At 33.8% G+C, this 27,929-nt stretch overlaps 2 protein-coding genes and 1 long non-coding RNA gene across 5 annotated transcripts; all 3 read left to right on the top strand.

Annotated features, from left to right (window-relative positions):
- Positions 1–71: 71 nt before the first annotated feature.
- LOC149488246 (synaptic vesicle glycoprotein 2B-like) lies at positions 72–11,114 on the top strand. Its single transcript, XM_089695210.1, has 10 exons — positions 72–206; positions 546–707; positions 7,496–7,658; positions 8,056–8,177; positions 8,353–8,597; positions 9,030–9,181; positions 9,592–9,703; positions 9,904–10,190; positions 10,342–10,469; positions 10,985–11,114. The coding sequence occupies exons 1-10, from the start codon at positions 155–157 to the stop codon at positions 11,047–11,049; spliced, it is 1,488 nt and encodes a 495-aa protein (XP_089551336.1). The 5' UTR covers positions 72–154; the 3' UTR covers positions 11,050–11,114.
- Positions 11,115–11,991: 877 nt separating this feature from the next.
- On the top strand, positions 11,992–24,492 carry LOC149488245 (uncharacterized). Its single transcript, XM_089695441.1, has 7 exons — positions 11,992–12,076; positions 12,248–12,421; positions 21,467–21,672; positions 22,022–22,175; positions 22,648–22,916; positions 23,343–23,555; positions 24,274–24,492. The coding sequence occupies exons 1-7, from the start codon at positions 12,025–12,027 to the stop codon at positions 24,325–24,327; spliced, it is 1,122 nt and encodes a 373-aa protein (XP_089551567.1). The 5' UTR covers positions 11,992–12,024; the 3' UTR covers positions 24,328–24,492.
- A 1,278-nt stretch (positions 24,493–25,770) lies between these two features.
- On the top strand, positions 25,771–27,586 carry LOC149488244 (uncharacterized). 3 transcript variants are annotated; one of them, XR_016315633.1, is made up of 4 exons: positions 25,771–25,917; positions 26,434–26,626; positions 26,975–27,251; positions 27,285–27,586. It is a non-coding gene; the product is annotated as an uncharacterized LOC149488244 (long non-coding RNA). The 3 variants fall into 3 exon arrangements; XR_016315632.1 differs by having other exon boundaries at positions 26,791–27,251; XR_016315631.1 differs by having other exon boundaries at positions 26,434–27,251.
- The last annotated feature ends 343 nt before the right edge of the window (positions 27,587–27,929 follow it).

Raw genomic sequence — 27,929 nt, 5'->3', positions numbered from 1 at the left:
GCTATAAATTATCATACGCTAATTATTCTATGTTAGTAGCGACGTATTATTCGCTTACATTTGTTAAAAGACAATAAGTATTTATATATTATTTTGTATCGTATTCACTCCATTTATTCACGATACGTACTGTTGATATCAAGTGTAGATAAGTATGTTCAAAAATAGTGAAAAAGTCGACTTTGAAATAGCCCTGGATAAAACCGGTAAGACATTAACTTACCCCTAATTTAAAATATATTTAATAATAATATTTAATATCAATTATAAGTACAAAAATTTGTACCTAGGAATGTATGGATGTAGGTAAAGCTTCATTATTGTTTTACTACTACCTATCATCATTGTTCGTTCAGTGGTTTTCGTGTGAAAGAGGCACAAACATACATCCATTCTCATAGTCATGTTTTGGTATTTTTTCGAAACATCAACAGCCTTACAAATTGTTAAAATTTAACTATACAGAAATTGGGAATCAGAACCGTTGTTACTTTTATTAGTAATTTTCATCAACATATTAAGTGACGGAAATATTTCTTTTTCAGGGTTCGGAAAATATAACATTTGCCTCTTAATAACTTGCTGTTTACAAATATTGGCAATGTATGTGGACATATTTGGATTTTCCATCATTCTTCCCAACGTGGCTTGCGACATGGGACTCTCTACATCCCAGCAAGGATTGCTCTCTGCTATGCCTTTGATCGGTAAGATGTGTGTACTACCCCATAATAATTTTATAATTAGTGCGTAGGTATAGGTGTGTTTGTAGCTATTTTCACGTTAAAATACTTAATGACTACTCGATTGTTAAAATTTAATTAACATTGAGATAAATTGATGTTTTACGGATTTATTTTCAAATCTTTAACATTGCGAAAATATTTTTTATGGGCGTTGATTCTCTATATAATAAATAAAAAAAAACTAACCTCAATGGAAGGGTGTGCGTGACCCCAAACTAATTGAGCATCGTTTAGGAATAAATGGAAAACTATTTATAAATAGTTATGTATCTACTTAAATGTATTTTTTTTTCTTTCTAACAAGTAAGTAATTGAACTTATAAGAATGCGTTTCTCTGTAAACATTGTGAAGTGTAGGCAAAAATTAATCTAACGGTTTTTTACCGGAATCGATTAGAAAATTAATTAACGTGTAGGTACACTGTACAATTAAAATAATGTCGGTTGTCGAAAAAACTTTATTGATAAGGCAATATAGGTAGCAAGGTTACGCTTGTATAAATCCAATCCATTGTCTAAAATCTAAATAGTAAAACCACAGATATAATATATTACCTACTATGTAAAACCTAGTGTAAGCTCTAGAGCCTAAGCACAGAATACATAATAGTAGCTAAACGCTACAGATTACAGAACGGACACTCCGCCTCCCGCCAAAATTAAACACTTACCTCACCCCGCACGATCAGTCATAAAATGGTCCACATTTTTCTACAGGTACGATACGCAACGAAGATTGACAACATCAAATTGACTTAAAGTAATTTTATTATTTTGGATTTGTTATTATTGTTTTTCGTAGAAAATGGTTAGATATTGTGCTGTTTACGGATGTATTTCATCAGAAAAACGCGAATTTTTTTTACGCTAGTCAAAAATGTGCCAACCATAAAGCGTTAACACATACATTTGCAGTCTCTACGGTGTGACTGACAAAACGATAATTTTGTATGGAGTGTCCGGGGTGTGGCCTCGTAAGTATAGAGCTTATGTGTAAATGTGTTATTATGATACATGAACTACCACACTGCCAAGTTTGTTCAAAATCCATAGGCACCCCGTTCTGGCATGATTGAGTTCCTTTCGCATAGCTATTAAAACTCTTATGATATTTAAATAAAAGAATTATAATTTTTAATTCCATCACAATCATTCAAAACATCCAGACGTAGAGACAGATTATTGTTTATCGTTTATCATAATACTATTATAAAGGCGAAAGTTTGTAAGGATGTATGGATGTATGGATGTTTGTTACTCTTTCACGTAAAAACTACTGAACCGATTACAATGAAATTTAGCACACATATAGAGGGTAACTTGGATTAACACATAGGTTTTATCCCGGAAATCCCACGGGAACGGGAACTATGCGGGTTTTCCTTTGAAAACGCGGGCGAAGTCGCGGGCGGAAATCTAGTTATAGTAGGATAAATTTAACTCGTAAAATGAATAGGTACCGTAAAACAAGTGAATGAGTGATATTTAAATTTTCAGTAATTGATTACCTTCACACTTGCCTGTCTTTGTTTTAATTTAGACTTTTTAATTATTTTCAAGCCACCTAGGTATCTACCAACGAAAATGCAAATAAGTAGTCTTTGAATTATTTTTATAACACGCGTTGTGAGTAATTAAAAAGGAAATATATTCTAGCACACAAAAAATCGTCAGACTTGTCATGAATGATGAATATCTGACTCAACGCACGTGACAAATTAATATTTCTTATCAGAAGGTCCTAACCATGGACGTATAAAAAAAGACGGACGCCATATTACGAACAAACAACGTGAAGCCACCATAGTAAGCTAGCGATCGTGTAAAGACAATAAACACGCACACACTCTCACCATAGTAAGCTAGTCGGCCGCCATTACGTCGTGAACTACCGACTGATTAACTGCGTCACTGTTTCACAAAAAATATTTAAAATGCCGTCTTGTGGTTAAATGGTGTCGCAACAGTACAATTTTAAATAACAAAACACAAGGTACATATTATATTCCACAGGGAAGCAAGTTATTTCTTTTATGTTTTAATGACAAAATTATTACGGTAAAATTTATAGAAAAAAATACAGCCGCCATTGTCATCAGGATAGCTGTTGCCATGGCAATGTAGGGGCTTGTTATGTGCGGGTGTAATGAAAGATGAATAACTACGCAAAGGTTAACTACATATATATATTCGTATGTAATTAATATTCGACCTAATGCGACCAACCCGCGTCCCGACAAGCCCTTAACTAACTGTGCATAACGCACAAACTGTTTATATACGAGTTACCGTGTGAACCTATGGTGGGAACTTTCTTAGTAGGTACTACACTTGAAATATTTCGGTAACTCGTAAATTGGCTTGTCGTCGCTACATCATTCCCCCCTTAAAATAAAAAGGGTATACAAGTAAAAAAATCTTACAATAAAATTAAACAATAAACAGATGGGTGTATATAAAATGTCGCTATAAGGTTAGGTACAAAATGTTTACAATCTTATATATAAAAATGAATCGCAAAATGTGTTGGTAAGCGCATAACTCGAGAACGGCTGAAACGATTTCGATAATTCTTTTATTATTATATTCCTTTAAGTACGAGGATGGTTCTTATGTAGAGAAAACGTAAACATGTACCACGGGCGAAGCCGGGGCGGACCGCTAGTATAAAATATAAAAAAATGTTCACAATATAAATCAATCATAACGTATACAAGTGGTTAACAGTTAACACCTAATTTCGTTAAAATATTTATGTTATTACAAAAACTTGGTTGGTTCTTCTAAGTGGCGTGCGATAATTGTTACACGTCAATTAACACTTAGTAACATCAACATTTCAAATCTCAATACGTTCTTTACACTTGTATCGTTTAATATTACAAAGGCTATTACTATACACTCATAAGCCATAAATCAAAAGTACTTAAATTTCTAAGTAGTAAACATTTCAATCAAAACTCAACACAAACATAAATTTGAAATACCATACTTAAAACGTTAAACAATGAACTCGTTTCAAAATTACTTATGTTCTATTATTTATTAAATACGATGTGTTGATTAGTAAGTATTTATTATACATTTCTAAGAAGACTTAAGAATACTTATAATCATCGTAATTCTAATAAATATAAAATAGTGGAAAAAATTACAAATACAATACTATTACCTAAATCGTACTGGTAATCGTATAGCTCTTCCACTACGCGTGGTATGTGTATTAGGCAATTCGCTACTTGGAATTTGTAACGGAACTTCAGTATCTGCCCCAGATGTCGTATCACTATCATCATTCAAATAATATGCAGGTTTTAGACGGTCTACAGATATTCTAACTTTCCTGCCAGTCATTTGAATATAAAATACCTTTTCCTCTCGACTCAACACACGATAAGGACCGTCGTATGTTGGTTGTAAAGGCTTACGTACTGCGTCGTTTCTTACAAAAACATAACCGCACTTTTCTAAATCGGGGTGTATAAATATGTTCCGTCTTTCATTCTGCCTAATAGCTACTGACTGATATTTTCTAATAGAGTCTCGTAATTTACTTACATACTCAAGACTGCTATCTATTTCTAAACTCGATTTTTTATCGTAATTATCACCTGGTAATCTTAAAGTTGTTCCGTACGTTATTTCTGCTGCGCTTATGCCGGTATCACTTCTTACTGCTGTTCTAAGTCCTAGCAACACAGTTGGTAATTCCGTAACCCAAGATGATGATATATTGCATAAGCGAGCCGTTAATACCGCTTTAAGCGACCTATGCCAACGCTCTACCGCCCCGTTACTCTGTGGGTGGTAAGGTGTCGTACGCAACTTATTAATACCTAATAACTTCATTAGTGTAGCAAATAATTGACTTTCGAATTGGCGTCCTTGATCGCTTGTTAGCTTTTTCGGACAACCGAAACGAGAGATCCATCCTTCATATATTACACGCGAAATCGTTTCAGCAGTTATATATCTCGTAGGAAAACATTCTGGCCATCGCGTCCCCCTGTCACTATGGTTAGGCAATACGTCCTAAAACCTTCGGGTGAAGTGGGTAAAGGGCCAATTAAATCAACATGAATATGTTCAAACCTATCGCACTGCAGAAACGATCCTAAACCTGACATTGTATGTCGATTAACCTTCGATCGTTGACATTCAATGCATGTTTTAACTTTTAACCCATTGGCCAACGTGACGAATCATATTTGGCCAATAAAAACGATTTTGAATCAATTTGCGTGTAGTCCGGGATGACATAAATTATGTACACTATCAAAAGCAATACGTCGAAATTTATCAGTCAAATAGGGTCTGATTTTAACATTATCTAAATTACAATAAATAAATGTACCGCTTTCAAGTAACATTATTTTCTTTGACCTATTATTAGCGTCTTTCGAATTAGATAATTGTAACATATAAGAATCTTGTTGTTGATTCTAAGTAAGTTCTGCGTAATCTATTACAGTGGGACAACTTATTGTTGCGACTCGTGATAACAAATCTGCAACGACATTATCTTGCCCACTAACGTGTTTCAAATCCGTTGTGAACTCACTAATGAATATCAAGTGTCGTGTACGTCTGGGTTAGGGCGCGTTCCCACTATGTCGTAACGACTAATTTATCGTTCGACGACTGTCGTCTCTACCTGTTCCCATTATAACGATTGTTTGTCGTCAACATTTTTTATCGTTTAGCGACTGTCGTATCTAGCTGTTCCCATTGGATCGCGACGACATTTTATCGTTTTCTGGCAGTCGCTTTGTCGTTTACACATCATCAGCAAGCTACAAATCTAGTCGCCTCTGCGTTCGCTTGGTGATTACTAGTGCGTTTACTCTCCTGAGTTCAATGGACGTCATAGAGTTGCCGTCCACGATTTTTTATCGTTTTACGACTGTCGTGCTTGCCGTTCCCACTGTCACGACAAAGTGTCGTCACTGCAAAAACTGTCGTAGACGACAGTAAATTGTGTCGTTCTAAATGTGAACACCTCCATTTAAACATATAAGCCACGACACTTAAAACTACACGATTATCTGTCGTCACGACACGGTGGGAACGCGCCCTAACTCTTTCTCGCTATTTACTTTAGAAAATGCATAAATTAACGGTTTGTGATCCGTATACACCGCTAACTGTCGTCCTTCGACCATATTCCGAAAATGACGAATAGCCAAGTAAATTGCTAATAACTCCCTATATACGTACTATACTTGCGTTCAATCTTAGATAGATTCTTAGAAAAATAACCTACATGAGTATCCGATGCGTCCGTCATAAGTGCGAGCGATGCATCGGCCCTAGGGTGCTAAAAAAATCTGCACTTTATAAACAAAAACATAAGTTGAGTTACCTTGGCGAAAATAAATAACCATTTATACGGTCGCCGTAAACTAAGATCTAAAGTCATTAACTTAGTACCAAATGTCTTAATTACACTAAACTACACTTTATAATCACTACACAGTACACTCACTCGCGGATTGGTTATTTTTCGACACTGGTAAAATTATTAAAAGTCGGCTCTCCTGCTGCTTCTGCCACGCACAAGGTTGACGATAGTACAATTTGGCGATATGCTTAAAGCAGTAATGAAAAAACATAGCCAATTGGGATTTTTCTGTTTTGATATCCCTGCACGATCGCGACTTCGGGATGCGGAGCGATGCGTGCGATTTCCGTACTTTCGACCGCTAAACGATTTGCCTCTCGAGCCTGCACATTCCAGCTGGTTTACCCGCTGCTTTAGTTGTGCTAACTGCTCGAGAAGGTTTAACTGTACCGACGAAACTGCTGTAACTGCCGGATTCATTTTTAATTTAAACAAACGATATCTATGCAATTCACTAATAATGTTCACTCTTCGTCGCGTGTTCAGATCACGTCGGGGTCACCAATGTAGGGGCTTGTTATGTGCGGGTGTAATGAAAGATGAATAACTACGCAAAGGTTATATTTCGTTAACTACATATATATATTCGTATGTAATTAATATTCGACCTAATGCGACCAACCCGCGTCCCGACAAGCCCTTAACTAACTGTGCATAACGCACAAACTGTTTATATACGAGTTACCGTGTGAACCTATGGTGGGAACTTTCTTAGTAGGTACTACACTTGAAATATTTCGGTAACTCGTAAATTGGGTTGTCGTCGCTACAGCAACATGGCACACACACATGGATGTTTCGCCGCCATTACTAGGCTTCACTCAATGTTTAGGCGATATACCGTCCGTCTTTTTTTATACGTCCATGGTCCTAACTATATGTTATTTCTTCTTCCTGTATAGAAAATAAATTCTAAAGTGGGTAGGTATATATTATCATTGCAACCAGCATATAGAATCGAGACATAGAATCAACAAAAATGAAAGAATGCTAATATCCAATGATACCCCATAAATCTCATAATATAGGTTATTTTTTTTTAACTTTGCAACCGAACAGACGCGTACAAGATTCACGTCGCCCAAATCTATTATTATCTATTACCATAGCTATTACTAATATAATAAAGCTGAAAATTTTGCTTGTTTGCTTGATCGCGCTGAACTGAGGAAACGGGTCCGATTTGATAGATAGTCCATTTATCAAGGAAGGCTACCTAGGCTATCCTAGTGGTTCTAAGTGTGATCCTGTATATCATCACACTTAGAACCACTAGGATCGGAGCAATGTCGGTCAAACCTCGTATAAAATTTGTATTCTTACATCATATTTATTTCATAATTTTCAGGTGTAATGATTTCTTCCTACGCGTGGGGCCTGTGTGCTGACACTCTAGGGCGTAGGACCACGTTGCTTATCGCCATGCCGATTGGTCTAGCACTAAGTTTGGCATCCGGCATCGCTCCTACCTACGCGTCTTTAGCGACTTTGAAGTTTTTATCAGCTGCATTGTGAGTTCACTGTTACATTAGAATTAGAATACATAATATACCTACAATTATATAATTCCGCTTCTTCTTATACCTTTCTTGTTTCCGCTGACTTCAAGATTACTATTAAATTGTTCTTGGAGTACCTAAGTAGTACATTGTATAACTGATAACAATCTTTCATCATCAGTGTTAAATAAATGTAATAATTATTAGATTTATATTTAACAAGCTTTCTAAAATGAGTTGTTTTATTTTATATTCATCTCTCCTACTGTCCATACACTAGCTATTTATATTCGTAGGTCTTTGTATCTTCAGCTTTTTCTATTTAATTGCTTGATTTCTTTTTATTTAATAATACATTTAAAAATCAATAACTTTAGATTAATCTAAAGCCCTTTTAAAATGATTTCAGTTCATCATCAGCAAATGCAGCCGCTTTTGTGTTACTGGGTGAAAGCGTTCCGCCCAGACTCAGAAATAAGTTTATGTTCCTGATGGCCAGTGCTACTATGTATGTTCAGGCAGTTTTAAGTGGTACGAAATTACCAATTTTACAACTACATACCTATATAATATTATGTTTGCACAAACTAATAACGTCTCGTAATTCCTTACCTTTGGTCTTTCTCAGTTTTAAAGAAAAAAGTTGTTTTAAAAATATTATCCTAAGATTAATCAAGTAGGTATAATAATATATTATTTTTTACAGTGATTGCTCTAGGAGTATTTCAATTTTCATTCGACATTTATTTGCCATTCACAAACGTACATTATCGACCCTGGCGACTTATTCTCCAGTTAATAACAGTACCTGGAATTATCGGTACTTTAGGAATTCTATTTTTACACGAGAGTCCTAAATTCTTGCTCAGTAATGGAGAAGAGAAGAAGGCCATTGAAGTCTTAAAGTCAATGTATCGATGGAACAAGGGATCTAATTGTGAGGAGTTTTCAGTAAGTATAGCCATTATACATATCTATACATATATTATAAAGCTGAAGAGTTTGTTTGTTTGAACGTGATAATCTCGGGAACTACTGGTCCGATTTGAAAAATTCTTTCGGTGTTAGATAGCCCATGTATCGAGGAAGGTTATAGGCTATATATCACTACGACCAATAGGAGTGGAGTCACGGGGGTGAAACCGCGCGGAGCAGCTAGTATTTCATAGGACTTAGCTCAGTTTGGGTCTCTCTTTTAAAAGATACGAGTTCAAAACATTCATCAATAGATATCTAGTAGGTATCTACCTAGTCAATTTTTTTTTTTTTTCATATTAAATGGTATTTCTAAATCTTCAATTAAGATCGCCTTATTAATAATTTTTCGTCTTCCAACTTTTGAAGTTATATATTTTATATTCAAAGAAGCCTTTATTTTTTTAGATCTCGTCAGTATATCTAGAAGAAGATATTACACCGGAAGTAGGATCGTCACTAGTAGAAAAGATTTGGAATCAAACAGTTCCACTGTTCAAACCTCCACTTCTGAAAAATTCACTTATGCTATACTACATCATCCTTTGCGCTTATATGACGTAAGTAATCTGTAATATTAATAGAATTCTGCACATAATGTACCAATTCATTAATCAATTATATTCTCAAAAACAATCTATTACACATAAAATTTGAGGAATAGCACTGCAAAATTTTGCGCCGTAACAGAAAGTGACAATGGGGCAGATGCTTTTTACCAGTTTTTATCTTTACAATCAGTAAGAGATCAGAATATACAGTTAAATTAAGTAACTTTTTATTTCGTCGTACTAGTAATGTTTAAGATGGATTGTATTGCTCATTAGAAAACTCTGCCTAATAAAACACGCGTAGGCAGAGTTTAGATTCGGACAATTTTTGAGCGTTGTTCATTGTTAGCTTAGTTTTTTTTCGTACATCAATAGTCAAATCTGTAACCATCGTCACTATAGATGAAATGCCTTTCCAGAGCTACAGGCTACACAATGTGGATACCGACGATGACGAATGCTTTTTTCAACGGAAAAAACAACGCTAATAAAACCTTCTGTGAAGTAGCCAGTACTGCAACATCAGGCAATGTACGATTACAATTATTTATTATTTCTAATTACTTTCATTTTATACCTGCCAACTAATAAATAACATATCAATTTTTTAATTTCCTCAAATATAAAAACAATTGTCTGAATCGCCGATAATAGTCTGTAACATAAAAAGATATAAAACATTTTATTTTCTCTTTTAATTTTCCGCCATTAAAAAAAATCTTCTTCCACAGAAAACAGACTGCAACAACACAATACAGCTAATGACATTCTACGCAGTAATGTTATATTCTGGAATCTCTGGCTCCCTTAACGTACTCCTAACGTTCTGTGTCGGTGCTATTGGCAAGAAAACATTAACCATTATAGTCTTCGCCGTTTCAATAGTCGCTGGAATACTACTTCTTTTCGTGAAGCAACCTATTATGAACATATCACTGTTTTTCCTATTTCTCTATGTAGCACTAATTTTGGGAAACGTTAATACGTATTTGGTGGAAGTAAATCCTACTCATCTGAGGTAAAATACTCATTTATTTATATATTTTATGCTGTATTTGATATTGTATTAAATATAAAAAATAATTAATTCAAGACTTGAAAATTAAAAAAAAAGTTTCGTTAGTCTATGGAATTTTTTTTTATTTTTTCTAAATTATTTTTTTTTACAGAGGAATGGCTACTTGCTTATCGGTAGTAGTTGCGCGCGGTTTTGGTTTCTTCAGTGTGCAAATAATAGCCACACTCCTGGCCGATCATTGTGTGCCAATGATTGCGGGATATATCGCACTTGTTTCATGTAAGTATAAATAAATAAATAAATAAATATGTCAGGACAGGATCTGATCCCATACTAAGTTTTCGCTTGTGTTAGGGAAACCAAATGGCTGATAAACATACATATTTAATTTTAAATAAATACTTTTATAGATAATTCACCCAGAAATAGAGCAAACACCTATGTTCATCACACAAATAGTTGCCCTGGGTGGGAATCGAACCCACGACCTCTGGCTTGGAAGGCCCTACCAACGGGTCAGTATATTTCGTTATACAAAATATGACGCTCATTATTCATATTCTGTTTATATATTAAAAAAACTGGCTTACAACAAATCATAATTTTTTTTATAAATCGGTCGGGTCGTTTCTCAGATTAGCGCATTCTAAGTTCTAACAAACATCAAAACTCTATATTATTCAGCACCTTATACCTATAGAAAATACACTTTCCTTTTTGATAACCATGCTAAATTGTTTGGAGTAAAAGCAGTCTTGTGTACAATATATTAATTCTTATCAATTATATTTCAGCTGGTTTGGTGGTGTCGCTATTTCTACCTTCAGACCGTCCTCGCAAATTGGACACGAAGCTTTGATAATATAAAACATTTTAATGTTATTCTCTTAACAAGAATTGTGATATTTAAGTTAAGTAATCATAAGATAGCATAATATAATTTTAAGACTAATTTCTCTTAAAGTCTGAATTAAAAATTAAAAAGCTTCATAAACACATTTTATTCGTTATTTAAATCCCTATTCCCAAAAATATACTGTATTTATATACTGATTCCTAATAGTTAATACTTCCTATACAGGCTGTAGGTAATCGTTAAGTGTGCATATGCGTTTATTCCGATATATTGCAGATATCAAAAAATTTTAAACTTAAAATGGCCATAATAAATTTTTTAAAATAACAATTTATTATGGTTACTTTTTTTAAAGTTACTTTTGATATCAGTTTAAAGTTTTTTGATATCTGTAATAGTTACGGAATAATCGCCTGTGCACACTTAACGATTACACCCTGTATATTACGCGAGACCATGCCTTTCCGACACCGGAAAAAGTACAGCTGTATACTTTTGTAAAAATTAAATACCTATCTATCTACGTTGCTGTATGAAAATTTATAACGTATAGGAAATCTTATATAAAATAAAGTTAACCCCCGGTGTTTTATTATTGCAATACCATTCCATAATTACATACAAAAAATAAGTGTAGCATTCGAGGACTGCCGGGGTAAAGCTATTGCATAGCATCGCATCGCTGTGCCGGTTGGAGTGAGAGATGTTAGGTTTTTCGTTACAGAATTTTTACATCTTTGCTTTCTCTATTGCTTCTGTCGCCGCGCTCAAGGCCCGCGATAGAAGCTATGCAAAATCTTAGTGTTAAAAGTTAAACAAGTATAAAACACAGATACAAAATGCTACTGGCAAAAATCTACGTAGCCAGTGATATTCGTATCGTTGTAAACGTTAAAAAAACATCTGTCAAGTGTGTCAATTACTTGAGCTGTCACTTGATTGTCAATTGTCATTCACTTTTGTGAAACCGCTGGAGAAATGTCCGATTCCGCCGGCGATAATTTAAAACTGCGAGTTGTGGTTTTAGGAGGTAATTAATATAGATTTCCATAGAAATTGCCATTAAGAGAGCTACGTATCATGTGGTTAAAGTGTGTGCTTCGAGAATGTTAAATTTTTTAAATATAGTAACGGTCCCTAGTGTTAGTCATCGGGTGACCTAACTTGAAAGTGTTTTTTGCTAAGTTGCGTTTTGGTTCAGGGTGCGGCTTCATCGGTCGGAACCTGGTGCACTACTTGATAAGTAACGACTTGGTGAGCGCGCTCCGTGTGGTTGATAAGACTCCGCCGCAGCTCGCGTTTCTGAATCCCGCTCATACGAAGTCGTTTGAAGACCCTCGAGTGGAATATAAGAGCGCAAATTTAATAAATCCAAGTAAGTAAAATATTTATATTTATTTTATCGGCTCTGCTTTTATACTTTCTAAAAAGAGAGCATAATTACTTTTTCCAATAAGATTCAGATAAGTAGTTACTTAAATATTTGAATAAAATATATTTTTTATTTTAAACACAAAAAATAATTGTAGCATTACTTATAAACAACAGCATATAATGTTCAAAGTAAAGATAACAATGATTTCAGTGTAACTTCTTTGTCAAGAAGATTAGAATAAGAATTTGATTTTTTTTTTTCTTAAATTTCTATCCAACATTACTTACAAACACTAGATTCAGCTTATCAATCGGATGCCATGACCAAGATAAATATAAAGATTAACTTTATCTAAAATATATCTTGTGTCACAATATTTGAAGTTAAAAAAAAGATCCAAAGGCTTGACCGACTCATAAATTTTGTGTGTATATCAGATAGGTCTGAGAATCGAAATATTTTTTTTCAAACCTGTAAATGATAAGAGAAAGGCAGAATCTACCGGGACAGCCAGTATTATTATATACAAAAGAAGAAGGTAAAAACATATTATAGGCCAGTAGAAATCGACACTAAAAAACCCTTAATTCGCAAAGCACGATGTAGATTTGAATTTTTGGTATGTTGTTTGGATCAGTTAGGGTGATGTAAATCCCAATTTGCAACTTCGAAAAAGTTGTGCTCGCTGCGCACCACGTGATAAACTGCGAAAATTTTGGACTTTTTTCACTTTTTGCTCTAAAAGTCATAAACTATGCGTTTCCGACAAGTATGATTCAGTACATAAATTAAGGTTATTAAATTTGCAACAATTTAAGCCTAACCGCAGCTCTCTAAACCTTATAACGACTAAACTGTGGCCATTCGAAGATGGTTCATTTTTCCCGAAATATTGAAATTTTTAGTTTTGCTCCCGTTTGAAGCAAAATATTGGCAAAAACCGCTCGTTCTATGAGAAGTTCGTATAATAAAGTTGTAGTGCATTTAATTTTCTTTCATAAGAGCATAGAACAAAGTCTGTGAGACAAATAGTTCACTCACAATATCTGAAAAACAAAAAGAAGGTAGAAATAGATTTTTAAAGAATTGAAACTGAGGGCATATAAAATCATAAAAAGGATAATACTTTTTCATTTGCAGGATAGGTAATTAACAAAATTACAAAGATAATTAAATTTGCAACAATTTAAGCCTAACCGCAGCTCTCTAAACCTTATAACAACTAAGCTGTGGCCTTTCAAAGATAGTCAGTTTTTCCCGAAATTTTCAAATTTTTAGTTTTGCTCCCGTTTGAACCAAAATATTGGCAAAACCGCTCGTTCTATGAGAAGGTCATAAAATAAAGTTGTAGAAAATTTAATTTTGTTAATTACCTATCCTGCAAATGAAAAAGTATTATTCTTTTTATGATTTTATATGCTCTCAGTTTCAATTCTTTAAAAATCTATTTCTACCTTCTTTTTGTTTTTCAGATATTGTGTGTGAAATATTTGTCTCACAGACTTTGTTCTATGCTCTTATGAAAGAAAATTAAATGCACTACAACTCTATTATACGAACTTCTCATAGAACGAGCGGTTTTTGCCAATATTTTGCTTCTAACGGGAGCAAAACTAAAAATTTCAATATTTCGGGAAAAATGAACCATCTTCGAATGGCCACAGTTTAGTCGTTATAAGGTTTAGAGAGCTGCGGTTAGTCTTAAATTGTTGCAAATTTAATAACCTTAATTTATGTACTGAATCATACTTGTCGGAAACGCATAGTTTATGACTTTTAGAGCAAAAAGTGAAAAAAGTCCAAAATTTTCGCAGTTTATCACGTGGTGCGCAGCGAGCACAACTTTTTCGAAGTTGCAAATTGGGATTTACATCACCCTAACTGATCCAAACAACATACCAAAAATTCAAATCTACATCGTGCTTTGCGAATTTAATGTTAATTTCCACTGGCCTATTATGGTTCTTCAAAATATCATCTCGGTAGTTTTTGCATAACCGAGCGCAATCTTTAGTATATAAGCTATAAAATTACAATACAGGAAAATAAACGATTTGGAAGAACGAATATGCAGAATATTAATATCCTTATAAATACATGTCACTAACATTCAATGATAAGTTATCACTTGATGAGTCACTTCCATACTAAGTTGAACTATGGTGGGATGTTCGGTTGCATAATTATAGAAATTATATAGATAACTAGCTGTGCTCCACAATTTTACCCTCAGTGCTATGCTCCTATTGGTCTAAGCAAGATGATATAATAGCCTATAGCCTTCTTCAATAAATGGGCTATCTAACACCGAAATATTTTTTCAAAACAGACCAGTAGTTCCCGAGATTAGCGTGTTCAAACAAACAAACTCTTCAGCAGACATTGTTCTGTCTTAGTCTTATCAGTTGGGGGTATGAAAAATAGTTGTTGGTTGTTTCTTACATTTAGCCAATAGTCACACACAATTTTATGAGAATCGGTCAAGATCGAGGAAAATGGTAACTAACATTGTGACACAAGAATTTTAATTTTATATAACTACTTAAAGTGGAAATTTTCGATGAGAGGGAAAGTACTTGAAATACTGGAGATAGCAAATTTTGCTAAAAGGACACATTCTTTTAATTTTTATAAGAAGCAGAACTGCATTAAAAGAATTTCAAAAATTCACTTGCATCAACAATCAAAATTTATTTAATTCTTCAAATCGAAAATTCATATTTTTAATGTAATTTGATATTTATTTCATTTGTGTATGTGTAATGCCGTATCGTTGTAAAATAAAACGGCAAATCATTAAAAAAATATTTAAATGTTTCCGTTTTATACATACAGTATACCTAGTCTATTTGTGAATTGGCTGATTCAACAACTTGGCGGCGACATAGATATACGCGTCAAGAATTGTGATAAAATAAATGTTGAGTTATTGAACATTACTCTCTTATAAAGAGTTAAAAGTCAATATAAATAAAAAAAGTAATTGGATGACTATCAGATTAATAAATAAATAAATATAATATAATTAATCCAAGTACTGTGATTAGAAACTGATGATATTCTGGATCTACAGGTACATAGCGCAGGTGTAAGAAGGAATTTAGAGAAATTTGACCCTTATAACCGTATAAAATATTAAAATAACGAACACGTCAGTTTTTAACTTCTATCCAAATAAATATGTATTTGTAATTCATATTATATAAATTGTTTTAAGCTTGAAGCTATAAATTGTTTTGTGTACAATTATTTAGATCTGTACATTCTGAAATGCTGAAATACATATTTCAGCATTTTTAATCTAACTAAAAAGGGAGGTTCACGCAAAGTCGCCGGCACGAGCTAGTACCTACAGTCGCGCTAAATAGTGCATGAACACAGGGGTGTAAATTTAAAAAAATCAATACTTAGAATACCTGCGGAGGGGAATTAGAGACGATCAACGCTCTAGCTGTCCTTGGCTAGAAAATAGTTCATCGATACTCCTATACTTCTATTGGAAGTAAATTTTGTGCGTTTGGTAGCAAGGAATATGTGCAATCGTTGAACCCATAATGATAAAAATTTAACGAAAGCTGAAGAATTCAATACATACAATATTTGCGCAAATTCAAATCGATATGTTTCAATGTATTAGAAAAGATGATTAATTATTGTTTATTTACTAATCTTCGAACAATAAGAATGGTATCCATAAGTATAGCCTATTCAATGAAACCAATCATCAAAAGATCGTTCAAAGTGATTTTTTCTTACATAAATAACTTCCTAATAATTGTCAGAAAAAGACAGAACAGGTACCTTCTAGGGATGCGTGCTCTATCTTAGCTTGCAGCAGGCGAGATTATGGTCAAGTTTTCTACAATGTACAATAAAAAAAGACGTAAGCACTCAGGGACTGCCGCGGAGCTATTGCATAGCATGCCTTCAGGCTTCAAGCCACACCTCCGTGTCCGTCGGAGTGGGGAGCGTGAGGTTTTTTCGTTACGGAATTTCTCGATTCGGTCAATAGCTTAAAAACAAATATAAACCTCGTTCCTATCCATACTAGAACATTTCTAATACCGCTGAATTTACCGTTCTCCCTATAAATGAAACCCTAACACTGCATGTAACGCGTAATACGATTACGCACAGCTTGTCTTTCACGAAACCTTACGTGTATCATTAATTAACACTTCAATTACGATTTAAATAACTGAATATATATGTCACAGGCAGATTGTACAATTTCTTTATTAACAATCGGCGTCTTTAACTTTACAAACACATATCCTCAGACTTTTTTAAAAAAGTCCACAAAAAAACGGTCGCGAGCCAACGGTGCTCTGCTTCGCGGGGCTCTTATGTGTATTTAAAAATACAAAGAACCTAATATAACCTACCCCTTCATCCCAATAAAAAAAAATCTGATTACGAATTCTCGACATATTACAAAATGCCGAGCGTTTGTAAACGGCGAAATAATACAATTTGCCTGCGACATACACATACCCTTTATACGTATTTTTGTCGCTTTTAAATAATTTTCTTATTAATAATTTAAATCATGATTGTCTATGTTGATAGTATGCAGCCAATACACAGGTACCTACCTACCTAACCTACCTATTGGATTTTTTTATTGTGTTAAATTGTATTTTGAAATTACTTAATTAATTTTTAACTAAGTAACTGTAGTAAATTTTCATTGCGATAGTGATATTATTATGTAATATATGTAGGTAAAACTTAATATTTAATATATTCTTCATTTATTAACAGAAATACAATATAATGTTAATCTACATAACTAATAAGTCATATCATCCGTGCTCAAAGGATGCTGTAAATTCTACAGCAGAATTTACAAAAATAGTTTGTACTCAAAACCTTTTCAAAATAAAATTGTTTTGTTACAGTATGTCCGTTCAAATGCATTGACCGAAAGCAAAGGCAACACGCATTTTTTAAACTAACGTACCCAAAGGTCCAAACATGCCTCTTGTTATTTTTACAACTGACACAATAGTAACGTTATTTTAAAATAAAGTTGTATAAACAGAATGCAAATAAAAGAACACGTTACTTTAATTAGCAACGTTAATAGTTACGTAGTTATTTTGTTTATATCTCAAACGTCAAATTAAACATAGCGAAACTAAACAAATTCAACATACGTAGGCTTATATCTCAAACGTAACCCCGTCAAATTAAACATAGCGAAACTAATCAAATTCAACATAGTAGGTATAATTTACTAATTTTAAATACATAGTACTTAGATCGTTATCTTGAAGGTACGTATTTTAGAGTATTCCTTCAAAATAATTATAATGATTCATGGTATTCTAATATAAGTAGGTAGGTACATATTATTATCCTAATACAAGCCAAGATAAATCTATTAAATCATTATTGGTCAAAAAACACAAAAAACCGTTCAGCCGTCCTTGAGATAATATTTTAAAGTTGTGTAGCTAATTCGACTTTCTATTAGGTATGTATATTTAGACTAATAGGACAAAACACCTAAAAAAATGTATTATTTTGGTTAAAAGAAATATTCTTTTATCTCTATTTCAGAGTACTTAGTTGCTTTTTAATCTCATGTTTTTGAAGCGACGTCACGGATAAGATAAATTATGTCGGAGCATTCTAGTCATTTCGTTTTAACGAAGGAGAAAGTATATTTTAATGACGTATGCAGTAGACTATTTTAAACAGTTAATTGTTGTACGTTCGATTTACATTATTACGGTTAATACCTAATTATAATACGAACATAATAAATGATGCAGAAAATAATATGAAATTGTCATGCTCTGAGAAACTACACATAAAGTTTATCCAAAAATACCCAGGCGACGATTAAGTAACGATAAAGTTTAGTCTAGATGAATAAAATTATATCTATACTAATATTATAAAGCTGAAGAGATTGTTTATTTGAACGCGCTATACTCGGGAACTACTGGTCCGATTTGAAAAAATCTTTCGAAGTTAGATAGTCCATTTATCGAGGAAGACTATATGCTATAAATCATCACGCTAAGACCAACAGGAGCGGAGCAATGCGGGTGAAACCGCGGGGAACAACTAGTGTATATTAATTGCCAAAGAAAGAACCTTGATAAACCAATAAACCATTCTATTTTCAACCGTTGAAATGGTCAGTTTCAGTTCTAAGACATTTTCTTCATAATATCTTTGAACACATTTTATAAATTACTAACTGCGCTCCGCGGTTTCACCCGCGTGACTCTGCTCCTGTTGGTCTTAGCGTGATGATATATTATAGCCTATGGCCTTCCTCGATAAATGGGCTGTCTAACACCGAAATAATTTTTGAAATCGGACTAGTAGTTCCTGCGATTAGCGCGTTCAAACAAACTCTTCAGCTTTATAATATTAGTATAGATTTATCCTTTTGAATAGTAAATCACAATTAACAATAATGCATTTAGCGCTTATCGTATTAGTATTCACATGCAGTCAACAGAACAATGCGCTGGACGCAGTGGCATATAATAAAATTGTGATGTGAGAACCTATAACAATACGAATGCATGCGATTGATAAATTATTATGATTAGATTGCGAGTAATAGTGTACTATGTACTATATGCTATATGCGAACATATATGTACTATATGCGAACAACATCGAAATAATTCTATGATATGGCTTAGAAGTTTCGAGAGTTATTCAGAATTTAAAAGGAGTTTCTTGCCGTTTCTTCTCTATAGATACTGTTTTCCGAATCGGCGGTAAATGTTAAAAATATGTTATGACGATTCTAAAGTGCTTCTAGAAGAAGTCTAATTGAATAAATGAATGTTTGAGTTTGAGTTATCTTTTCTAAATAGCTGGAGAGAATATATCCTGCCCCCCTATGCAAGTGGCTTTCTGTTAGCGTAGCGTTCAATAGAATAGGCTACAAATGTATGAGATTGACGTAACCTGTAGATACGTTTATCTACAGCTTACGTCAATCTCATACATTCGTAGTCTATTCTATTGAACGCTACGCTAACAGAAAGCCACTTGCATAGGGGGGCTGTACACTTATCAGGTAACGATACTTCAACTTTTTCCCATCCGTAAAAATACTATTCTATCTAACCAGGTAAGGGCGCTTGTGCACTACAAGGAATTTTACTGTCCGGCATTCCGATTTTTTACGGTCCGGTTTGGCATGAAAAAACCGATGAATTGCTTGTGCACCTGTCCGTCTTTACTCGGATCAGTGCGGTACAGTTCAAGGAAGTATGGCGGTATAATGCTATCATAAATGATTGTTTTCGCATTTTACAAGAAACGAGTAAAAATATAGAAGGTGAAATATTATATTACTTCGTTATAATAAAAAGTAAAGTTCCGTAAGAGATTTAAAATGCGTGTTTCACTTATTTATTTTAATCGGTGACGAGGAGCTAAATCTATTCCCACTGGAACTTTAACTTACCAACACTTACTTAGATAATAATTATAGGTCAATGCTTGGTCAATAACAATAACAATACCGACTTCTCAAATCTCATTGCCAGCTAAAAGAAAGTAAAACAAGAGCTTGCTTTCAATTGGCATATGCAATAAAAAGAGTAAAATCCAAGCAAGTGGGCACTCGAAAACAATTATACCTACAGCGACTCGTAAACTCAAAAAACCATCCGGAATAGGGAAAAGTAAAATGTCGGACAGTAAAATTACGTATAGTGCACAAGCTAGTATTTAGATTAATTGCGTGCCATACCGGACCGTAAAAAATCGGAATGCCGGACCGTAAAATTCCTTGTAGTGGACAAACGCCCTAAAAACTAAAAACATTCGAGTTGTTTTCATGTTTTCATTATTAAACTAAAACGATAAAATATCTATATCGGCTATTGATCGCAGCTAATTTGATTATGATATCATGGAGCCTTTATCTCGATAAAATGCAAATATTCGCAGACAATCTATGAAACGAGTATAATAATTTTTTTTTTTTTTTTTTTTTTTTTTTTTTTTTTTTTTTTTTTTTTTTTTTTTTTTTTTTTCCGGTCTTAAGAAACATAATAATTTTTTGAATTATTATTAACCTTTTGAATTATTTCTTTAAAAAACATGCATGATAAAATAACAGATAAATTGGTAATAGCTCTAAATTAGTCTGCTGTTCCTAATCATAATATCAGAAACCCACCCAAGCAAATTTAAAAAAATGAAAATGTGTGCGTGTACTGAGTAGGTATGTTCATGCGTGTGTATGAAGGAAACGACGATATTATCTCGGTGCTGAAATACATAATAGAAAACAAATTAACTGAAGTTTACCCCACTATCGAAATAGTCCTGAGAATTATTGCCACCACACCTGTGACAGTTGCGTCTGCTGAAAGGAGTTTTTCGAGGCTTAAAATAATTAAAACATATTTGAGGAATTCGATGACACAAGATCGGCTTTCAGCCCTTGCTATTCTTTCAATCGAAACTGACGTAGCTCATTCGTTGGATTATTGTGCTTTAATTAAAGATTTTAGCCTCAGGAAAAGCCGCAAATATCAATTTTAAAATTTATCATCTCTGTATTTGTTAATTTGGTAAATCTTTCTATGTATAAATATATAAATATTTTAAAACTCAAATTTTATTCATTTGTATAACTTTATAATTTCTCCTCAAACATGACAAATACCTAAACCAAACAACCAGACCTACTTTCGCATCACATACATTTCGCAAAGAGCAAAGGGCCTCGCAAAGGGCCTGCCGCCCGGAGCCTCGCAATGGGTAAGGCCGCCGCTGGAGATCCATTAATGTTAGTATAGCCATATATCATGGTCACATATAAATAATCGTAGATAAATTGGTCTCTTTTTTCCGTTCTTTTTACCTGTTTGCGAAAGAAGCAAGGTTTTGTTTTTTGAGTATGTATGTATGCATAATTATTTATTTGGCACGCCCTACTTTAGGCTGATGAGATGTCCTTGTAATCATCAAAATTGTGGTAGTGACAGAGGCTATGTAAATTAGCAGTCAGGTTTTATACTACTTGTTGCTATAACCTATGAATACTTCCAGCATCATGCGCATCAGCATTAGAACCGACATCTGGCCCCTGGGATCTCGTAGTGAATTGTGCGGGGGAGACCAGAGTCGGGCAGACGGAGGCGGTCTACTCGGAGGGGATACTAACCCTCAGTACCAACGTGGCGAAGGAGTGCGCTAAGATCAAAGTTAATAGACTGGTCGAGATATCTAGTGGACAGATGTATAGCAGCGATAAGGTTAGCTAAACTATCAGTTTTGAAAATTTCATGTAGAAGATTGTCCTGATTAATTGACAAGTCTTTTATTATAAGCATTTTTTGTATTTTTTTTCGAACTCTTTATCAATGCTTCATTTTCGTATAGATTAGCAATGAAAACATGATAATAGCAAAATATTTTGAATTTTCCAAAAAAATCTTAATTTTCACTACACTATAAATCACGGCCGCGGCGTACTAAAAAACTACTGCACTGTTTCTGTATTCACCAATCGATAGCGTGCGTCAAAGAAGATTTGGTATTTAATTTGTTAAGTTTTAGAGTACGAAAAGCTAGAAAATTTATAAAATGTATACCATATTACAGCCACACAAAGAAGATGGTCCCATCGAGCCCTGGACTGTAGAAGGCAAGATGAAGAGTAAAGTTGAGAAAGAGTTGAAGAACTTGGAATCAGAACTGAACTACACAGTATTACGACCAGCCATAGTGTATGGTGTGGGAGATAGACGGAGTTTGAGTGAGTATACATACTCGATTTTTTGCTTTTTAACACGCTTTCATTAGTTGCACCTGTATACGTTTAGACTCGATTTTGACCTACTTATCAAGGATCGGTGACAATATAATAATTTCGTAAGTTTAAGCGTGTTGTTTTAAATACATTAATTATTCATTGAAATATGTTATATATTCAATTATCACATATTAATCGTATCATTTCAAATAAAAAACGCGTTCCATTTCTTCAAAACAACTACACTCACAGTTGTCAAAAATGTTCAAGCTGCGTTCATTGAAATTAACACCTTATTGTGTTGCAGTAATGTTCAAAGTCGCTGTTCGTGTCGCTTATTAGAAAACTCTGCCTAATACGTACGCAGAGTTTTTGTTCAGACACTTTTTAAGTGTAATTGTGAATCTAATTTAATTGTATGTCAATGTTGTACCCTCCAATAATGATAAAAATTAACTATTAATATTATTTCTAGCTCCTCGCCTCCTCTACGGAGGCATTTACAAGCACCTCGGTGAAACAATGAAACTCCTCTGGACTGCTGACCTCAAGATGAATACGGTCCATGTGTCAGACGTGTGCAAGGCAATTTGGACCTTAGGCACTAAGCCTGAGGCTCAAAGTCAAGTGTACAATATCGTGGATGAAGCTAATAGCTCGCAGGGCAGCCTTGCTGAACTGGTGTCGGAGATATTTAAGATCAACCATGATTATTATGGCACGGCTATTTCTACTTTGGCTAAGGTGAGTCGAATTCATTCAATTTTGTTATTTAGATAAATATGTATTTCTTATTAAAAATTTGGTAAAATTTTTGTAAAAAAAAAGATGTGTGCGTGTACTAGTGTACACACGTAAGAAGTGAAACTTCTTTATGACCTCATTTTTCAAAAAATAATTTACTAATATGCAACTTTACAGAAATACGTCGAATTACGCGTGGTAGGAATAAGAAAAAGATGGCGCGTAACGGAAAAATGTCACGCGTAACGAAAAAATGTTATAATAAATTTTTTTTCAACCCCGATAAAGAAGTTTCACTTCAAAAAAACTTTTTCATTTCAAAACCTTTTAGCATCTTACCGTTTTAACATAATTTTTTCTTTATTTGGTAAAAAGATAATAATATGTCTTTCTCAACCTCCCAGAATAACCACTTACCTTTTCCAGAACGACATAGCCTCCGTAGCCGAAGAAGCGAACGACAAACACCTCACAGCATGGGCGGATATCTGCCGCAAATACAATCTAGAACATTCTCCATTAGAGCCCAGCGCTAGTACAGAGTTACTGCTGAATAAGCAGTTGTGCCTCGATGGGAGCAAGATTAAGGGTATACTGGGGCTGGATGTACCGAGGCCAAGTGTTAAGGAACTGTTAGAAGTAAGTATTATAATATTACTAGCGGTCCGCCCCGGCTTCGCCCGTGGTACATATGAAAAATAGATGTTGGCCGATTCTCAGACTTACCCGATATGCACAGAAAATTTCATGAGAATCGGTCCACCCGTTTCGGAGGAGTATGCAGACTAACATTGTGACACGAGAATTTTATATATAAGAAGAAGATAAAGAGGTCAAGATATCTATAGGTGTCATGGGCTTTTGGTGAACCCGAGAGGAGCCGGGACGAGGGTTGTGAACAGACAACCAATTTTTTAAGAAAGCTAGCTTTCTTAAAAAATTGGTTGTCTGTAAAGTCGGTTTCCTGACGATAGTTGAACGTGACAACGTCTTAAGGCCGATTGTGCTTCTTTGTCGCTCGTTCCGCGCTCTCGCTTGCACTTCAAGCCTTACATGGAACGCCTCAGAGCGAGGTAACGCCGCATGAGTCATGTTTTTTTCGTGCGTGCAGTCGCGGTCGGCTCTATCGAATTATAAGACGTTGTCACGTCAAAAATAAATATAGGCAAATGACATAACAATTAGTCATAATTTTCTACTACCTCATTTGTTCATGTTTTATAAGTGAAAATAATTCCTTATTTCCTGGTCGATTTTTCACTTAGAGCTAAATCATACACTCTAATTTCAGAACTAAGTTGGCAAAAAGATCTTAACTAAAAATTTATCAAATTAAAACTATTTTACTTATTTTCAGGTACTGCAAGACTACGCTTCCATGAATCTCTTCCCCAAGGAGTTACTTCTATGACCATAATTAGGGAATAATAAATTGAGAACAGCTTAAAAGCGCTTTTCCCTTTAAAATAGATAGGGTTGCCAAAATTATTTCTTAAATGGTAATTAAATAAGATATAAAATATGCTTAAAAGTATGAAAGAATATAGCTATGAAAAGAAGTAATAATCATACTATGCAAAGTATTCGGTAAATTAAATTATCCATTTTAAATATTGTGTTCTTGAATTGCCTTCAATAATATTGTATCGTTCTATGACGAAACAAATACATATAAAAAATATATATTATAACAGTTGGCAACCCTAACTATAGATATAAGCAACCAGAGCTTATAAGACAAGTATTTTTCTAAATTATAAACACGACATCGTTTTAAAATTCTGTGATAGTCTTGAAATTTTTAACATCTTTAACCGGTAGTTTTAAATGTATAAGACTGCGGATGCCAAAAGCATTTATCGTTCACCTAATTTTACTAAATTTCATCTTCCTTGTTGATATAATACATAAGAAATTATTCATTTGACTAAAATTCTTTTAGAAGCGCTTTTAAATATAAACACGTAAATGATAATAATTAACTTTTAAATGTTTAGTCACATTCTTTATAACCTAATTTAAGAGACTAAACCTTTATACGGAACCAAAATAGTTTATTATTAAGGACCACATTTAAGGTACCACCTGTTCTGAAAACATTTTCTAAGAATTATGCATGATGATGTAAAACAAACTAGAACCAATTTAAATACAATTTTATATTAATCTTTGACTCTATTCCATCCTACCAGTTATTGTGTGAGATTTGACGAAAAAATTATATTCCTAAAGCAGTACTTAAACTCGGTACTTAATGTTTACAATTTTATGTAGAAGAAATTCTTCCGTTTTATGTTTACCGCTATAAAATTTATTTTTATTATTAAATTACCATTAGTTTATAGATCTGTCATTTTATTTTAAGGAAACGTTTTATTTGTAAGCTTAGCGTAAGCTTTTGTATTTGTGTATTTTCTTTGTATCAAAATTCGCTCAATTTTATAAAAATACATGCATTTTTGAATTGCTTTTGTTAAGTGATATCGCTTTTTAGTAAAATTTTATGAAACAAAGTTTCCTATGTTTTGCATTTGTAGATTTGACTGTTCATTTTGCGTAATGGATTCGTGTGAAATATACGTACTTATCTTATTTGCGTAATAAATGATTGAAAATTTATACGGTATTTTATTTAACAGACCTTTCCTTGACCAATGAAAATTCTTTATTATTACCATATCCAAGAAATCCGCCTTTCCACGTTTCAGAGTTCCGCCAAGAAACTTCGAAATACTTTTATCCGTCGACCTGTATAATCTCAGAAACTGCATGATACCAAACCATAGAAATCTAAATAACAAGACACTAGAAGTCGTAAGCGCGCGTGACATTGTCGCCGCGCAGGTGGTTACCATTCCACAAGTCTGTTCGTCGCTTGGTGGTCGCTTGTTCAGTTGTTTCTGACACGTGCGTGAGTAAACATGGTGTTTTGCAGCATTTCCCAGTGCGGAAATTCTTCCATAAATTGTAATTATACTAATAAAGGAATAACATTTCACCGGCAAGTATTTTTGTTTATAAATATTGCCGTTTTTCCTTAAAATTAAACAATATTTATAAGCAATACGAATGACACAGTCAACCGTTCCTCTCATCACGTTTAGCTATACATTGCCTTTTACTATTGTCAACATCTGACAGGTCGGTTGTTATAACTGCCAGAATGTTATCAAATGACAATTACAAGAAGCAATGTACTGCATTGTTAACGATAAAGAGTAAATAGTCGCAAGCTAGTGATGTGATGTGTTAAAATTTTTCGATATCGTAATACGATGTTTTTTTGCGTAATATGACGACTGATGGAATAATTGGATTATATTTTAATTTGAATTCTATTTTATTTTTATAACTGATATATAACTTTTTAAACTAAGTACATCGATACAATCATTTTCGGACAACTTTACTGTCGATACAGAATCACATTAATTAAATATACAATAATGCCATAATGTAAAGGACATTCTTCGCTTAGGTTGACAAAACTATTTTATATTAAATATATTCTTTGTAGATTTCCACAACGCCGTCCTGACATTAAGGACCAATGGATATCCGCGACTGGGAAAAGAAATTGGTTCCCTACAGGCTATAGTAGGATATGTTCAAAACATTTCAAAGAAGATGATTTCAATGTCACAACAAAAAGACGTACATTAATAAAAACAGCTATACCTACAGTTGACATATGGAAATTTATCAACGCCGTAAGCTATAAGTCATTATCTTTATATATTACATATTATGATATCTGCGATCTACTTATCATCATGCATCAACATTGAAACTGTTTTTCTTTGCTGACTTTTAGAATTAAATTAGTTCGTGAATGAACATTTGTAACAAATATATACAATATCAACTAATTTAGTCCACAGATAATCAGCCACAGACATCGGAATCTAAAGTCAGAGAAACATTGCAATCAACGGCCTGTTATAGTTCTCCCCGTAAACGCGTATTTTCACAAGCATTTGTTAGTTTTAAATAAAGTTGTATGTTATGCTGAGATATAAATAGTTAATATAATTAATGTGAAATAATTTAATATTTAGTCCGCAGACAACCAGCAGTCGAGAGCATCTGAACTTGAACCTGCATTAACAGACTCTCCAAGAAAAAGAAAACTACGTAATGAAATTCTGCAAAAGAATCGCGTGATAAGAGAACAACGATTAAAAATAAAACAATTACAATGTAAAACTAGGCGGTACCGTAAAAAGATTATAAAACTAATAGACCTGGTTAAAAATTTAGAGGATAAGAGATTTATCAGTGGGGATCAAGCATGTGTACTAGAAAATCTGAATGTTACCACTCAAGATTTGATAGGCAGATTCAAACAAAAATTGAAATCTGGTAAAGAAACTACGAGTGTTAAATATTCTGCAAACTTAAGAAGTTTTGCTGTAACACTCCATTTCTATTCACCAAAGGCATATGAATTTGTAAGGCAAAAGTTCGATACATGTTTGCCTCACGTTCGTACTATCAAGAAATGGTATCAGTCTATTAATGCAGAACCCGGATTTACAATCGAATCTCTGGCCGCAATTAAAGCAAAAGTACAAACATCTAAACAAGGCTTACTTGGTAACTTGGTATTAGATGAAATGGCCATTCGACAACGAGTAGAGTGGGATGGCAATCGCATGCATGGTTATGTGGACATTGGAAATAACAAAAACAACAGTGACACTACGATTGCTAAAGAAGCGCTTGTATTTTTGGTAACGGCCATTAATGGCGCTTGGAAAATCCCAGTTGGTTATTTTCTGGTCGATGGATTAACCGGTGAACAAAAAGCTAATTTAGTTTTACATTGTTTAGAGTTACTTCACACTACAGGAATTGAAATACCTTCTTTGGTGTTTGATGGTTGTCCATCTCATATATCCATGGCTAAAAAACTCGGATGTTCATTTGACTTGGATCAATTGGAAACAAATTTTCCTCACCCCGTTACAAATAAACCTGTATATATTTTGCTTGACGCTTGCCATATGATAA

This window comes from Colias philodice, chromosome 5 (assembly GCF_061535455.1).
Source record: "Colias philodice isolate Cphi_HAF_F1 chromosome 5, ilColPhil1 Martin Lab GWU primary, whole genome shotgun sequence".
Classification (NCBI taxonomy): domain Eukaryota; kingdom Metazoa; phylum Arthropoda; class Insecta; order Lepidoptera; family Pieridae; genus Colias; species Colias philodice.
The sequence above is the reverse complement of the archived record's forward strand: the minus strand, read 5'-3'. Positions and strand labels throughout refer to the sequence as shown.

Excerpts from the sequence above, each read along its gene's own strand:
- LOC149488245 (XM_089695441.1), top strand. The coding sequence starts at position 12,025 with ATGTCCGATTCCGCCGGCGATAATTTAAAACTGCGAGTTGTGGTTTTA. Across the intron at positions 21,673-22,021 it reads AGATGTATAGCAGCGATAAG|CCACACAAAGAAGATGGTCC; the intron begins GTTAGCTAAACT and ends ACCATATTACAG. Across the intron at positions 22,917-23,342 it reads CTATTTCTACTTTGGCTAAG|AACGACATAGCCTCCGTAGC; the intron begins GTGAGTCGAATT and ends TACCTTTTCCAG.
- LOC149488246 (XM_089695210.1), top strand. The coding sequence starts at position 155 with ATGTTCAAAAATAGTGAAAAAGTCGACTTTGAAATAGCCCTGGATAAA. Across the intron at positions 207-545 it reads AATAGCCCTGGATAAAACCG|GGTTCGGAAAATATAACATT; the intron begins GTAAGACATTAA and ends TTTCTTTTTCAG. Across the intron at positions 10,470-10,984 it reads ATATATCGCACTTGTTTCAT|CTGGTTTGGTGGTGTCGCTA; the intron begins GTAAGTATAAAT and ends ATTATATTTCAG.